The 15,952-nt window shown below is 38.5% G+C and overlaps 1 protein-coding gene across 1 annotated transcript; it reads left to right on the forward strand.

The window, feature by feature from the left end:
- Positions 1–3,577: 3,577 nt before the first annotated feature.
- CRKL (v-crk avian sarcoma virus CT10 oncogene homolog-like) lies at positions 3,578–13,246 on the forward strand (the record flags this gene model as incomplete). Its single annotated transcript, XM_009870031.1, has 2 exons — positions 3,578–4,040; positions 12,503–13,246. Coding segments are annotated over 2 exons (598 nt in total), but the record flags the coding sequence as incomplete, so codon positions are not given.
- Positions 13,247–15,952: the final 2,706 nt, after the last annotated feature.

Genomic DNA, 15,952 nt, shown 5'->3' on the forward strand with positions numbered 1-15,952 from the left:
CGGCTCCGGCTCCGGAGAGCTGGACGCGGGGCCGTGCTGAGGAGGCCGCTGGCTGTGGCCCTGTGTGAAGGTGTTCCTGACAGGGGGCCTTCCTGCCGCTCGTGATCTCGGTGACCGTTACAGGTTGCTCTTTCAGTTAGATCGTCCCTGTAACGCAGACGACCTGTCCTTACAGTGGGTAGGCATACGGAAAGGTACCGTGTACATCTCTACCGCTGGCTCTGATTGCCTTGTGAGAGGGTGTGGTCGTGCTTTGTGTCGACCTTTTCTTCTGGTATTGTCTTTCTCTTCCTAGTGTGGTTGAGGAGCTGGTTCACAAGCCTTCTCCGCAGGGATTGAAATACAGCCCCTGAGCTTAAGTTGCTGTCTGCCCCTGCATCTACCCTGATTACAATAGGGCAGGCCTTTATGTAATTAGATGCTTCACCCTATTAAGTCAGCTTTAATACATTCTAAGACAGCATTTTCCCAACTTCTGGAGTGGCATTTCCACTCTGAAAAAAAGGTAGAGAATTTATTTCTCACAGTTTGGTTATGGCCCTGTTCAGGTATGTCTGCATGCTCCATGCAGTACACTGAGAAATGCTGTTCTAGGAGGATGGGAAAATGTGACTTGGCTACGAGCTCATTCTTTGTCCTGATCCCAGCATGGGACATACCTGGAGCCTACATCAGTAAACTGCTTATCAAGAACTCTAGAACATATTCCTTATTTTTAACTAATAAAGTCTTTCCTGGTAGTTAATTTTAAAGGTTTGGGGCTTTCTGGATAGAATTAAGTGACATAAAAGGTAGAAAAGTAGTGACACATTAAAAAAAAAGAAATCAAATTGGTTTGCTTCTAAACTGCAGTTTAAAAATCTTGCTGTGTTTTGCAGATTAGAAGATCCTTAGTAGGGAAGAATAACTCTGAGATTTAGAGTCACAGTTTAACCTTGGCCCAGGACAGTTCATACTAGCAATCGGTAACTTGTCAAAGGTTGACAATAGCTTGTCAAGTTGAAAAATGCAAGAGGTCAAACAAAGTCTTTCTGTAAAGCTGTCAAGTGATGGGAGGGATATGACAGAAAGCACTAGCTTCAAGAACTTTTATTAGAGTTGCTGAGAAGTCTTCTGGGTCGTGCCTGTGCTGTGGCTAGAGAGATGGATAGGTAAAAAATAATAATTCACTTTCACCATTGCAGAAATGCTTAAATGGATCTGCCCAGTGTTATGTGCCTGCTTAAGCTTCTGAACAGTTGGGAGGAAAAAAGTCTGTACTGAAGCAATCTTTATCCTGGTCTTGCTTCTCCTTAACCTGGATACTGTTGTGCCTTTCTGAATGTAAACATCTGTTCTAAATCGCTTATGGCAATGACCGACTTGACTTTCTCAAAACACTTGAAAACTTAGCTCATTCCACTTGCTCGCTTGATATTTTTAGGAGTCTTGTGTGAAACGTTTTGTGAACCTGATCACCTGATTTTAAAGGTTTTGATTGCATATTGTCTCAGCATACAGAGACAGACAGGACCTAGCCTGCTGTGAACTGACTGTCTTTTTTTATAAAGCAGCTAACAGATTGGATTGTCTAGGTGATTTTCCTTAGCATGATGATTGTTCTAAACTTTTTAGAAAAATTAATGACGTGGTTGATGGTTTGAAATTCTGTTTGAAGGAGACTTCCCGCAGCAAGAGGGAGGATGAGAGGTAGCATTTCCGGATTTTTTTTCGAAACTATTTTTAGTTAATGGACTAGGTTTAGACAAGGGGTGGGCAGGTATGTGCTTCAGAATTCTTACTGCTAATTCTTATTTCTTTGGCATTTTCAGGGACACGCTGCACTCACGTGCTTGTGCTTTTGAGGGCTCTTGATTCTTTTAATTTCATAAAGTACAGTATGAAGAGACGTTATTTTGTGGTAGGATTAAGTAGTTTGTATATAGCCAACAACAGTTCTGGCTCTCAGAGATGACATTTTAAACTTGTAAACGGGTTGAAAACTAGCTGGTTTAAGCTTTCTATTTGTTTTGTGCCAATAGCAAGCTCTGACCATCACTGCAGATGTTCCCAAACTCCTGCTTCTGCAGTGATGTTCTAAAAGGTTCCCTTCCTCCCCGGCTTTGGCTGCGGCAGCTTGTCTTAAAGAAGTGTATAACTTCCTGTTTAGAGATGCTGGCAGATCTTGCAAAAATCATAGGGAGTTGACTTCCACCTAATTTTGCAAGTAGCAGAAGAAAATTAAAGTAGGCTAATGACATGCATTCCTGCTATCATAGCTTGAGATAATAAGTGTCTGCTATGGCCTATATACGTTAAGATTTCTGACAGCTGCTTTGAGTAAAGTGTATAAAACTCATGATGAAAATAGACTGCAGTGAAAATAGTCTCATTTGATGAACAATTGTGTATATTATCACAGACAATGAAGTAACTATTGAACAGATGATGGGCTTAGTGATAAACAATGATGTGAAGTATGGTTAATAAGGCAAAGGAATATTTCTGGATGGTTAGTTTTCTTATTTCTTACTCCATTCATACCAGTGGATGGAAGTATTTCATATTGTCTTTTATGAAGTTATCACTTTGGGGTTATTAGGTATTTAAATATGCAGTAAAGATAAGTACTTTGAAACTAATAATTTCTCTATTTCACTAATCTCTTTGAGAGCTGAAGTTGTAAATTATTATTAGGGAGCTCAATTCTATATTACTTTGTAGAAAAGAGGGGAAAAGTATTGTCTCCTAAAATTACAGGATCTGCTTGTCTCTTTCTTATAAGAAAGGAATTTTCTGTATAAATGTGACTGGCTGTCTCTAAAATTCTGCATGTAAGTATTAGGATTCTGTTGAATAGATGCTGTACTGCCAATCGGAAAGATAACACTGGACTTAGAGCTTTGAGTTAGAAAACTCTTTCAAGTTTTACTTTTTAAGGTTTTGTTTTTACTTTTTTTTAACTTTTTTTAAGTTTAAGGGTTTTTTAATTTTTTTTAAATTTTTGTTTTACTTTTTAAGTTTTACTTTTTAAGTTTAAGTTTTACTTTTTTAAAGTTTTACTCTTTGAGTTTTTACTTTTGTTCCCTTTTTCCATTATGCTTCCTCAAGTCTAGCATTTACAGTTATTGAATTCTTTAGAAGTGGGTGTTGAAGTTAGAAACATAGGTGTGATAAACTAAGAGAATTATTTAGCTCTCCAAGAGCCTGTCCACCCCAAATCACCCAAATAATTTTAGTTTGGTTTTATGTATCACAACTCTCATAACTTAAACTATAGAAATAATTTTATTCTACCCTAAGATCCTCACAACAATCCAAAAAGGATGAAGATTTTTGCATTATTTCTCCTGATTTTCTGCATCCATGATTTTTATTGGGTTTCTGGGGAAGCTAATTTAGGTATTTAGGTAATTACTTGAGAACGAGTTACTTCTGAAATGCCTCACAGTGCTACCAAGCCAATAAGTTTGTTACAAAGATGAATAAGTAATTGTCCTCTAATTGGTGTTCCTACTGTAAAACTGGTACTTAGCTTTGTTGCTGGAAATACGGAAGAGTAGCTATTGCTTATACCAGATCTTTTTTTTAAACCTAGGTATCCAAGCCCACCAATGGGATCTGGATCTGCCCCTGCTCTGTCCACTGCAGAAGAAAATGTGGAGTATGTTCGGACTCTCTATGACTTTCCTGGCAACGACGCTGAGGATCTTCCATTTAAAAAGGGCGAGATACTGGTAATTGTAGAGAAGCCCGAAGAACAGTGGTGGAGCGCCAGAAACAAGGATGGTCGGATTGGGATGATTCCTGTTCCTTATGTAGAAAAGCTAGTCAGATCTACTCATGGCAAGCATGGAAACAGGAATTCCAACAGTTACGGGATTCCAGAACCTGCCCACGCGTATGCTCAGCCTCAAACCGCAAGTCCCCTTCCCTCAGTGTCCAGTACACCTGGAGCAGTGATCAATCCTCTGCCATCCACACAGAACGGACCAGTCTATGCCAAAGCTATCCAAAAGAGAGTACCCTGTGCTTATGACAAGACTGCGCTGGCATTAGAGGTAAGGTTTTCCTCTCAAATCTTCAGAGTTTTCAAATGTTTTGTAAAATAAGAAACTAAAAGTTGTTAGTGGCAGAAGTCAGTGTGGATGACTTGATATGGAATCTGCTTATCTGTGTCAAGGAACTGAGAAGTTAAATTACATTCTGAAGAAAGATTACAAAAATTGCTTCATCTGTACCACTTCCTTTGAGAAAAAGGACCAAGTTACCTCAGGACCTGTATTTACTCTCTTTTGTTGCCTGTTGAACAGTGCAAATATGTTACAAGGCTAGAGGAGTGTGTACAGCCTGCTGTGGAAGTAAGTGCTAGTGAGAGATGACTTTGCTTCTCCACTTAATCTTGGGGGAAGGATTGCTGGTAAACATAGTCTTTCTTATCCTTGGCTGTAGTATGAGATGCACTTGAGTATCTGGTGCTGAGAGCTGAAATCTGGGCAGAAATATATCAGAAGTACTGTAGTCCCCTTTAGAACTGGAGTTTGAGCAACCTTAAGACCCAAATTGGGGGCAAAGGGTTAGATGAAAGACCGCAGTGTAGCCCTAAAACTTGTGTTCAATTTTTAGTAAGTTCCTGTGCTTCCCAAAGCATTTTTAAATTTTATTTTTAATAGGGATATCTTTAAGACTTTAGAGCTTTATTCTTTAAATAATAAAAAAAATCATGCTATAATCTAGTTTAACTGTCATAAACAATGGATTAGAAGCAGTTTAGAAAGTTATATCCAGAACTCTTGAGTCTGCTGCTTTTACATTTAGATTGTACTGAAGGCTAGTTAACCCATAATTCAAAAATGTCTCACCTGGAAAAAGTGCCAGTCTCAAAGATGAAATTTGAATGTGCTATAATACTTAAAGGAATAAATGCAAGGAAAAGCAAAGGAAACAACAGCATTTTAGCAAGTGAAATAATAGTGATTTTTAAAATGCGTTTCAACTTTTCCTATTGCTTTTGCTCAGTTACTTTGCCAGTTAAAGCTGTTACCTATAGCTGATGCTTTTGACTGAAATTTGAAAAGTTATGTTTGTGACTTGTAGTTACTCATAATAGTTGTCCTAAGCGTGTTTTCTCCTGTATTTGTAAAACCTCTACAGGTGATTACTATTATGGGGTTAGAAGTTAAATATGTATCTGTATTTTCCTTGAGTCTTATGAAATCTAGCAGCCTGTTATTTGTGAACAGTGTGTGAAAATTATCATAGAGCCAAAGTGTAAATTCACTGCCAGCTGCACAGTACGGAAGATTCCTGCCAAAACTACTCATGCTTCTCAAAACAAAGCAAGGCAAGCGATTGATTTTGTTATGTTACCAATGTGTCATGGAAATACTTCAGGGAACTTGCTTTGCTGCACAGTACCAGAACCACTTGGAAGGGTGGCCCTCACAAACACAGTTTTTGGACTTGTTCTTACGTCACTTGGTTAATCCCATCATTTTAGCTACTCTATTGTACTGGTAGGATTAATTCTTTGACTAACACGTGGGTTTGAATTGTTTTGAACCTTCAAATTGCTCAAGTTTTGTTTGAGAGATTCTTCTCTTCCACTGAATTCTAATCAGCTATTGCCTCATGTCTGTGTCTCCCACCATTGGCATATTTTGTCATCCTGCGTAGTTTGATTTCTTTGAAAGTGCACCTTGGCTGTGCTGTGGCCTCTTAAGAGGCTTCAGAAGCAGAATTCTGGGAATTTATCTAAGTTTTCATTACAAACAGCACTTAGAGCGTCTCCATATCTATCCATGCATAGGGAATTTTATCAACCTTATTATAGCACTATTTTTCTGTCACATGTACTACTCTTAAAGGATAAAATCCCTCAGCTTTCCTAACATCCGCTGGGCCCTGATGATGTATTTAATTCTAACCTTGTCAGGGCTCTACATGTCACTAAACAATCTGGACCATTTGAAGCTTCTGTGTTGCAAGAGCACTGAAAGTAGCTGGTGGTAGAGAAAGAACAGGTTATGGGAATATTTTGAGGAAGAAAGTTAATGGGGTTCTTTCAGAATAATAGTATTTGACATTACTCCACCTTATATAGGTGTACCCTAAATCGCAGTTTGGCTTGTACAGCTTGTTAGTGTAATTATACAGTGCCTGATTGGGTAGTCTCATTTAAACTGATAAAAGAATATGACAGCAAAGTATCTGTTTGCTGGCTCCAGCTTTGTGTGGTCAGCACACAGACAGTACTTAAAAGGAAGAGAATACCATCTGGAGTAAATAAAGCTATTGCACAGTAATCTGCTCGACTTCCTTTTAAGTGGAGGGATGTCATTCTCCTGGGTTCAGCTTGAAAATGGGACAAGCTCTCTGCTTGCAAGTCCAGTTTTTGTGTGGCATGCTATCATTTACATAAGATGTCACAAGTTTTCTTTAGGAAGGGTAAAGACTGATAGCCTGTTACAGAGTTGTTGTTTTATAAATAAGGTATAATTTTTTAAAAAATTTCTCACATGAAAAGCGCAATTTGTAAAACAAGTAAATACTGAAAATCTGAAACAAGGTCTCTTTGGGTGGATAATGATGGAGTGTTTAACTTCTTGAAGTGTGAGTTTAAAGACAACTAGGGTACTAGTTAATATGGCGCTTATTACAATTTTGACCTTGCTGGGCTGAAATTATTTAGCATTCATATTGGTATTATTGAAGTGACTAACATTGACTTGGTCCTACTGCATTATATGCTCTACTTGTGTTCTCTAAAATAAAAAAATAAATAGTAACCTGTTATTAGGCTAAAATAAAATTTTTAAGTATAGCTACTATCTCAAAGCGTACAGTTGGTGTGCCTGTAACTTGGAGCATCTCGCTGCACTAGATATCAGTCATTAAAGCCTACAGTAAAATACATGTATTTCTAAGATTTACATACACTGTTTGCCAGTTGAGTTAGTTACCTTGGCATTTCAGATTTAATGTTTTTAATGAAATTATTGAAGTCTGCGGTTTCTCACTGCAACTAACTTTATTACTAATGTGTGTAGTGTTTTCATGGACACTGCATTAAAAAAACAAAAAACAACAAAACCACAAACAAACAAACCCACACGAGACCAGAACAACAAAAGCAAAAAAAAACCCCCATCTAACAACCCAGATCTGTTTCTTTACTTGTGTGCTTTTAGCCAAGAAGCAATTTCCTTCCTTTCTGGTGCTCTAGAGGAAGGAATATGAACGACAGGGATACAGTGTGCTGTATTTCTTGGGACTAGAACTCTATGTTACAGAGTTTTGCACTGCTCTTCTTCAGTCCTGCTTTTCTTTGGGAAAACTAGGAGGGCAGTCCTAAAAAGGTTATGCAGGATAGCGCTTTAAGAAGGAGATGAATTTTCTAAGAGCAGAGATTCTTTGCCACTGTTAGTATGATACAGAGCAGCAAAGGCTACCTGAAAGTTTCACAGCAGTTAATAACCTGTTAATAACTACAGCCAGCCTGTTGACCATGATACGCTAATGAAGCAGTGCCCAGCAGACTAAAACCAGGTCTTAGTATGTTTTACCTTAAAAGACCTTAGTCTTGGTAGTTGGGTTCTACTTGTTTGGAGGCAAAGTAGTTGATGGCTTGCTAACTTCTACACAACAAAGTTCTTTATGTCCTGCATAGTCAGTAGCTAAACTAACGGTGGGTAATTCCCTTAAGAATTAGTGAACTGAAGGTTCATTCAGGACATGAACAACAAATTCCAGATTCATTTATAAAAAGGAATGAAATGGCATAAAGAACCAGAAAGTGGAAGACCAACAGCAGCCACTAGACTTATGTCTGCCATGTATTTTAAAAATTGTTCTTAAATATATTGCAAACGTTATTATAAGTGTCATAGACCATAGATTGAAGGCTGAGGTAGTCCTAGAGTTCATCTTGAGACTTAATGTGACAGTGTTATGGAATCTGAGGATTATTTTTAAACAAGAGCATCACTAAATTTTTATAGTGGCTTTTGCTAGACATCTGCCAGCATTATTATTATTATTCCCGTTCTGTCCCCATGTGTTGCCTGCTCTAGTCCACAGGTGGCGTCCCTGGTGGCAGGGAGGCTGGATTAAAATGATCTCTAAGGTCCCTTCCAGCTTAGGCCATTCTGTGATTATAGTATTAAGTAATTTATTTCTTCATGATATATCAGACAAACATGTATGTTTGCTAGTACAGAGTTAACTTGTCACTCAAGTGTTTTGCTGAAATAAATATCCATTCACTATAATTATATAACTGACTTAAAATATTTCTCTGGAGCTTGTTACAATTAGGTTACAGTTAACTTTTTTCTTCTTCAAAGCAAAGTTGAGACAAGTAGGCCAAAATATGCTAGTAGTAGCGCTTTCTTAATTAGGAAATTAGGCTACTTCTTTCGCTAGACAATAAGCATTATGCTTTTCTCAAGCCAAGGAAACTTAGTATTGCTGTGTTAAACATTAAAATGCATCTAGCCTACAAGGTCTAGATTTTAAGCAAAATATTGTGTCTATACTTGTGTGAAGCGTTGATCAGGGAGCTTTAGTTCTGATAACTATTGAATTGAAAGTGGCATTGGCAGCAGGATTCCTGTGTCTGTGCTGACATACACCAACGTTTCAGTATTCTACCTTTGAAAATACAACTGACAGCTACTTTGGAGATTCTGTAGCTTCTTTTTCCAGTCAGAGTTATTGATGGTTATGATGATAGTACTGAGTGCCTCACAATTTAATACACACCCTCAGAACTGTTTGCAGAGTTTATTTTCAGGTGAAACTGAAAGCAACATGAATAACCTAGATGAGATCCTGTGCTACAGTGAGATTCAGTGTGGCTCAAGAATGATGGTCTGTGGGAGTTTTGAGCTCTCCAAATTCTGTACAGTCACGACAACTGACTTCATCAGATGGAGACAGGCTGCCCTCATTTAATGAAAAGCAGCACTTTATCTGTGGTGCCACAGCCCCAACTCTGGCGATTGTCCCAGCTATACTTGAAATGCAAACTTCCATTGTTTTACTCCATTCCTAGATGAGGCTAGATTAATTGCATCTAGGACTTGAACATTTCTGTGCTGCCCTTTGACCTGCTTTCATGTCTCAAGACTGGTTGAAGGTCTTTCTTCTGAACTATTTGATCCTCTGGTTTGGGCATCAACTATTATTCTTCTGGCACGTGACATCAGAAGTGAAGGGTAGTCACGCTGTGCTTTCAGCCTGATGGTTTCCTGAATCTTGCAATAGGTAAAGCACCAGCTACTTCAGTGTCCCTCTGTCCTGCTTGCAGTGGCACTGCACCCTGCCTCTTTTGTGCAGCTCAGCTTTATACCTTTTGAGGACGACGGTATATAAAGTAATTTGTTGGTGTTGAGCCATGTTTATTCTTCTCCAGGACAGGCAGCTGGTCTGAACAACTGTTTTGGTACTAATGCTAGTGTTACCAAAGAAGAGAGTTGTGACACTGATTAGGATAATGACAGAGATTCAGGACACTGCAAATTCCAGAGAGCAGTATGCTTGCTGTTGATCCAGTGGGTTAAAATGATGATTTAGTTTTAATGCATTTTTATCTCCTTAAACCTATATTACAGAACTTTATCAGCCATAGAACTATTAACATACGGTTGTTAGAATATCTGTAAAATGCACTGAATTGGTTGACTGTGACTAAAATGGCTTGCAGGAAACCTTTCGCAGTGTATGAATCAGCTTCAAATGGAAGACAGGTACGGAAGAGTCTAGAGTGAATGAAGTAACCTTTCTGACTGGCATGTTCCACAGCTTGTTTCCCCAGGGCTTTGAATTCATGCTGTAACAGGGACATAATGCAAGGATGCAGTCCAAAATACGTTTTGATTTTTATCGTTTGGGTGGAACTAAATGGCTGCATTTCAGAAGTATTACTCATTTCAGCAGTTGATACTTCCATCCAGCGATGCTGGCATGCTTTACAAGTGAATTAACTTATCTGAGAGATGCGTAAACTAAGGAAGCATTATTCTAATTTATAGATAAGGGCCATGAGCTGTCCAGAGTCATACAGGAAGTCTCTGGCAGAGATGAGAATAGAACCAGGTCTCCTGACTCTGTCCTGTGCCTAATCATAAGACAATCCTTCTGACTGGCTTCAAATGTCCTTTGAAAAAAAGGGTGTATTAAATAAATTTGGTGGGAGATCACACCTCAGCTGACCATATTATAGATGTTTTAAAAAGCATTTACCAAATCACTTTTAGTTAGTACTTTGGGAACAAGTATTTAGAGGGACTGCTTGACCAAATTCTTCTAGACATTGCCAAACTGGAGGTCTTTAACATAAGATTCATGAAATATTTATTGTGACATCAAGGTGCCTTCTCCAAAAATCTTGTTTTAACATGCTGTTTAATTTAATCTTCTCAAAGGAACTGCATTTTTAAAAATAATATAGCCAAAGAGAATATTCAGAAGCTTTCATTTAAATAACCCCCACTCTGAAATAGTATGAAGTTACTGCAAATCAGTTCACTATTCCAGTGGTTCTTGGGTCTAAAACTTGGAACTTGGATGTGTCTTCAGGGGTTATTTAAATCTAGCAGTGTAACACTGAGTATTTATAGATGTTATCAGCCTTTTCCTAAAGAGACGGTTTTTAGGTTCCTGTTTAGGTCATCCTGTTACTATTTAAAGCTTTCTCTAAGCCTTTCTATTCAGTGAAAAGTCTGACAAATTATGCTTTTTAGCGAATACACAGTTAAAACATGCTGCAGTAGTCTGCGAAGAGATGAAAACCAGGCAAACTAATGCTGCGTGTATGTGCGCTGAGTTTAGGAACAGCGTAAGTAAAGCTGTCCACTTAAGGAAGTAACATGGTCTCAGTTATACACCCAGGAACGTACGTGAGTTCAGGGAGTTTTCTCCTCTCTTAAAAGCACAAGATTACAATTGTTTTAAGTGCAACAGTCTTGAGTTTGGGAGGGGGGACAGATGGGACACAGACAACCCTAGAAGTAGTGGAGACAAAAACAGCAGGTGGAGCAGTACATTTTGGGTAAATATCTAATTTCAGTCTAATATGCAGCATGAAGCTTAATTCTCTAAAATGAGTTTCAAAGCTTGAGAAATTTTAGTTTAAGAGGTGTAACACCGAGTGACTGCCAAGGAATTTACTGTAGTATCTTAAACTTCACTTAAGGGTTCTTGTTTGAGTGATCTTAAAAAAATATCTATTGGAGTAACGGTAACTGGTTTAACAGGCTTCAGATCATCTAGTGACATTCACGGTTTAGTAAACTCAGGGTTTCTTTCTTGAACAGAAAATACACAGGTCTTACCTAAAAAGTTTTAACCTAAGGCCCTTGGCTGATGTCCTTTAAGTATCTGCATCAGTTCTAAATTTTAATACTATTTAGATAATATAGACAAATTGTTAAACATACTGAATCAAGACTAAAATCTGGTTTTTTCCTTAAATATGATCGAAGCTAGCTAACTTTGGATTTCATAGTAGCTTGGTAAGCTGGGACTCAGCTACCAAGTGCTCAGACCTGGTTTAGGGAAGAAATTTAGCAAGTGTTGGCTCTTGCTCATGGGCTGGCTCTGCTCTTTGTGAAACTAGTTATTAGCTGCTAATGTCACTTCTCTAATATTTACTGTAGTAACCACAGAGTAAATGAAGTAAATGGGAAGGGAGGTGTAAGCTAGAGAGCTGCTGCAACAGACCACATGTTCAGCTATTTTGAAGCATTTAAGGGAGAAATGACCATTTTAGCTAGTCTTAAAGGCTACTTGTCACATTGCGTAGCTTTGCTTTGTAAATTAGCCTAATCCAAATTAAATACAGGTATTGAACAATGATAAGAATATAACTTATCATTTAGGCTGTTGTTTCTTGCTTGACCACAGTTTAGTTTTTCTCATCTTTCACTGACAAATAGGAAGAGACACAGTTATGGTAGAAAAGACCTGACATGTCATCATTCCTGTTTCAAATTATTTGGCAGGAAGTAGAGGTGAAAACAACAAATAAAGCCAGAATCTGTACAGCTAGTACTTAAAACAGAACTAGGACTCCAGGTAAAGATTTCTTTGCCATGGAAATCTCTCTTCAAGGGAAAAAAACCAAACTTCCTTTGAAATAAGCCAGCTGATGCTAAACCCAGTCTGAGTCCTGTGCTCTTTTGTGTGAATGTTGCATCTCATCACTGATGGTAGCTTTAGTGATACTAATTTATATCTAAGCTAAATATATTGTTTCATGAAGTTGTAAGCTTTCCTACAGGAGTAGGTGGAGCTCAGCAATTTGTCTGAATATGTAAGTGTACATTTAGCTAAGAGTCTGAAAGAGAGTGCAGACAACATATTTAGCAGCAAACTGTTGGTATTAAGTAAAAGTAACTTTCAGTTGAACCTTATGCCAAGAAGAGGATGGATTTTTTTTCTCCCTATGATAGGCTTGTATTTGTATCAGAGGCAAGATTCTGTGTGTGATAACTTCTCTTTTTTTTTTTCAATTATGCAGGTTGGAGATATTGTGAAGGTTACAAGGATGAACATAAACGGTCAGTGGGAAGGCGAAGTCAACGGTCGAAAAGGGCTCTTCCCATTCACACACGTCAAAATATTTGACCCTCAAAACCCAGATGAGAACGAATGATTCCCTCTGCCCGATTTACACTGCTGCTTCATTTTCCTGGCTATCATTAGCATTGTTTGAGGTGGGATGATGACTTAATGGCACATTGCTAGCATTGCCCATTTTCCAGCTTGCTGCAGTTTGACGGTTCTTTTAATATACATTTGGAATACATACAACTGAAGTCACTGCCTGACCTTCATACCATAGTTGTGTCATCCAGAATTTAGTTTCACTTTTAAAACTCTATTGGGCCTTAAGCTGGAGAAGACTGAACCAGTATATAGCAGAGAAGTACGGGAAGAAAACCTTTCCTCTTGACTTCCATGGACTTTTTCTGGCTTGCTCATTAGGAAAAGCCCTAATCTTAGATCAAACATGCAACTTGTGCATTACTGTCCAAGAAAAAGCAACAACAAAAATGCAATTTTAGGACTGAAGAGGACTTAGTTTTAAGAGAACCTGTCCTAAGTTAGTACATTTAAAATGATGGTCTCTTTAGAGGACAATAATTGAAGCTTACGTATTCTAAGCAGTTGTATTAGAAGCTGCTCTTTTCTGTTAACTCTTAAGCTTGTTGTTGACCTTCATGAAACGAGTGTGTGTTAAATGCAAATAACCATTGATTGAGCTGCATTGAAGCTGAGGCATTTATTTATAAGGAAACTTAGGAGGGGCTGATACTTGTAACCTGGTTTTGACATACTTAACACATTTCTGTTGATTTTTTGCAAGCACTAACTGTAGAAGGCGAGCTTTAAAGGGAAACACTTGGGCCTGGTCTACATACAGCTCTTCTGCAGTGTTGAAAGTGTAGTTTTACTAGTACAGAAGTGCTCGTCATCTGGTAGACAGATTGATCAGACTGCCATGGTGTGGAGAGGTAGGAAAGGAGGGGGGCAGAACTGGGTAAATACTGGTAGAATCCTCTTATTTAAACATTCACCTTTTACACCCATTTCCCTGCGAGCTTCCTTATCTCTCCAAAGTTTCCTAGCTGTGCCACCACCAGCTTGTCAAAAGCTCCTTTTCAAACACAGTACCTTTGCCTGGGGTGTCTCCATGTTGCTGTGCTTCTTTGCCAGAGCTGCCTTCATCTTCTTTTTTTCCTCCCTCTTTTTATCTTCCTTGCATCCCAAGTCCTCTGCATGCTGCCATCTTTTTTTTTTTTTTTTTTTTTCCCTTTTACTCTTTCAGAGAAGTTGGCTCTGCTTTATATGTGCCCCAGATCCTTTCCCCTCCCAGCATCCCCCAGAAAATGGTTAATTGGAGCCAGCTGCCTGGGTTCCCCATGTGATAAATTAATGCTCAGGCTGGAGGAGGCCATAAAGGTGTCTTATCAGTATAGCTTCTTTCCCTTTTTCTATACATAAGCTATACTGCTGTAATTGTACTTACAGTAGGGAATTATGTGGCTGCAGCTAAATAAGTACAATTCACACTGTGCAGGTTAAGTCCTTAGCCTGTGTACGGGATAGAAAAGCTTAGACACAGTGATGTCCTGTGCCTTTAAACATGTTTTGTAGGTGAACTGGAATGCTCTTTTAAATACAATGGAACACTGAATTAACAGAATGCACATCTGCAAAGACTACAACTACAAAACCTCCCTTTTCAGTCTGGTTAAGGAAAAACGCGTGTTGCAGAAGCTGACAGGAAAACAGCAGCTCCCATTTTTCAACTTTTGAAAGCTGTCCATCGTAGCAAAACATGAAACTTTGGACACCTGCAGAATCTGACCCGTTCTTATAAATGTCCAATTATATAAAAGTTGTTGTCTTAAGTTCCAGCATGTTTTTTGTTCATTTGTGTTGCTTGATCCTAATAAAAGCACGTTGTTCTTGGCTCGCGTGAAAGTGCCGCAAGATCCCTGATTGGAAGGCACAGAAGAAATGCAAAATGGCATTTGCAACAAGACACTCAGAATGCCAGGATTTTTAAAAGAACTCTCTCCGTTCATCTATTAGCTATTTCTGTAGTATTGATCGAGTGGCTGACAGTCTAGAAGTTCTTGTAGAGCATTTTACTACCAAATTAACTGTGAAGTAGAGTAGCATTGACTGAAGTGTTTGGTGCTGTAATTCTTGACAATAGGCATTGTCATTTTGTCTTGCAAAGAAAAGCTATGCAGCTCTCTTAACTGAAGGAGGTTGTGCTTTTTCTGTGCCCCAACTATACCTGTAAGTTTACTACATAGATTGTACTACTGAAAAAGTCAACTTTTGAATACAAAAACTGCACTAAACTCAGTCTGCTGCAGAGAAATCTTCTTTCAGACCTGACCTAGTTACAGGCAGCTCTTCAGAAGACTGATGGTAGAATTCTCTCTTTGTGTGGTAAATACTGTGAGATTTGAGATCCTGAACACAGCTTTTAACTGGGTTGGTTTTCTTTCTACCGAAATAAACGTCTTGACCCATCCCCTCATTGAATAAGGTATATACATCTTGAACACAAGCATTGGTTTAAGCTTAATTATGTTCTGATACTGCAGAAAAGCAAAATATTTTACCTTCAAAACTATGCAAAATCTGCGTGTAGTGGCATCTGATGCAAAGACAAGAATTCTTAAATTTTTGTGAACCTGGTTTTAGGCCACGATGAACGGTGTTTCTCTGAGTAGCAGCAGTGTGGTTCAGGTATGTTAAATGTGGTTTAAATGTAGCATACTGACCAGCCTCAGCCAACTGTAACCTTGCTTCAAAATGTGTCTTTGCTATTTTACTAGAAGACAAGTATTTTCATATAAAGATTGCATTTGATCAGTGTGTGTTTCTCTTTGAAGGACTCTGGATTCTCAATCGCTTGTCGCTTGCGTACACGTGTGCTGTCTGTTGCTTTATGAAGCCTCTTAAACTTGAGTGATAACCTGTTGGTGTAAATGTTCCTCGGGCCTGTAAGGTATATACTTACTCTGAAGCATGAGAGCTACAAGTGGTGGCTTCGATCTATGCACCATTAAAGTTGTTCTTGCTTTTGGACTAGGAGCTGGTTTAATTACCTGGTGCCGCAATAGTTAACTACCCCAAAAGGCTGTTCGACTTCCTCCTGCTGTGTACATGTGTATATAGACATTGAAGCCTCTGACCAGTCTGAAAGTTTAAATGAAAACTGTTTTAATCAGTGTCCATCACTGGATAAGCGCTAATTTAATTCATGATTGTTTACAAATTGGGAAAGAATAAACAAAAGGGAATATCCTGTTTGGGTTGGGGCTCTGAAGAGCCCAAGCATTATTTTTGTAAAGGGAAAAACAGCATTCTTTGTGCCATTTCACGTGCCTGTAAAGTAATTTTTTATATTGTATTAACATCCTGGGAACGAGTGGGCTGCCTT

The sequence above is a fragment of the Apaloderma vittatum genome, unplaced genomic scaffold (assembly GCF_000703405.1).
Source record: "Apaloderma vittatum isolate BGI_N311 unplaced genomic scaffold, ASM70340v1 scaffold16155, whole genome shotgun sequence".
Lineage (NCBI taxonomy): Eukaryota > Metazoa > Chordata > Aves > Trogoniformes > Trogonidae > Apaloderma > Apaloderma vittatum.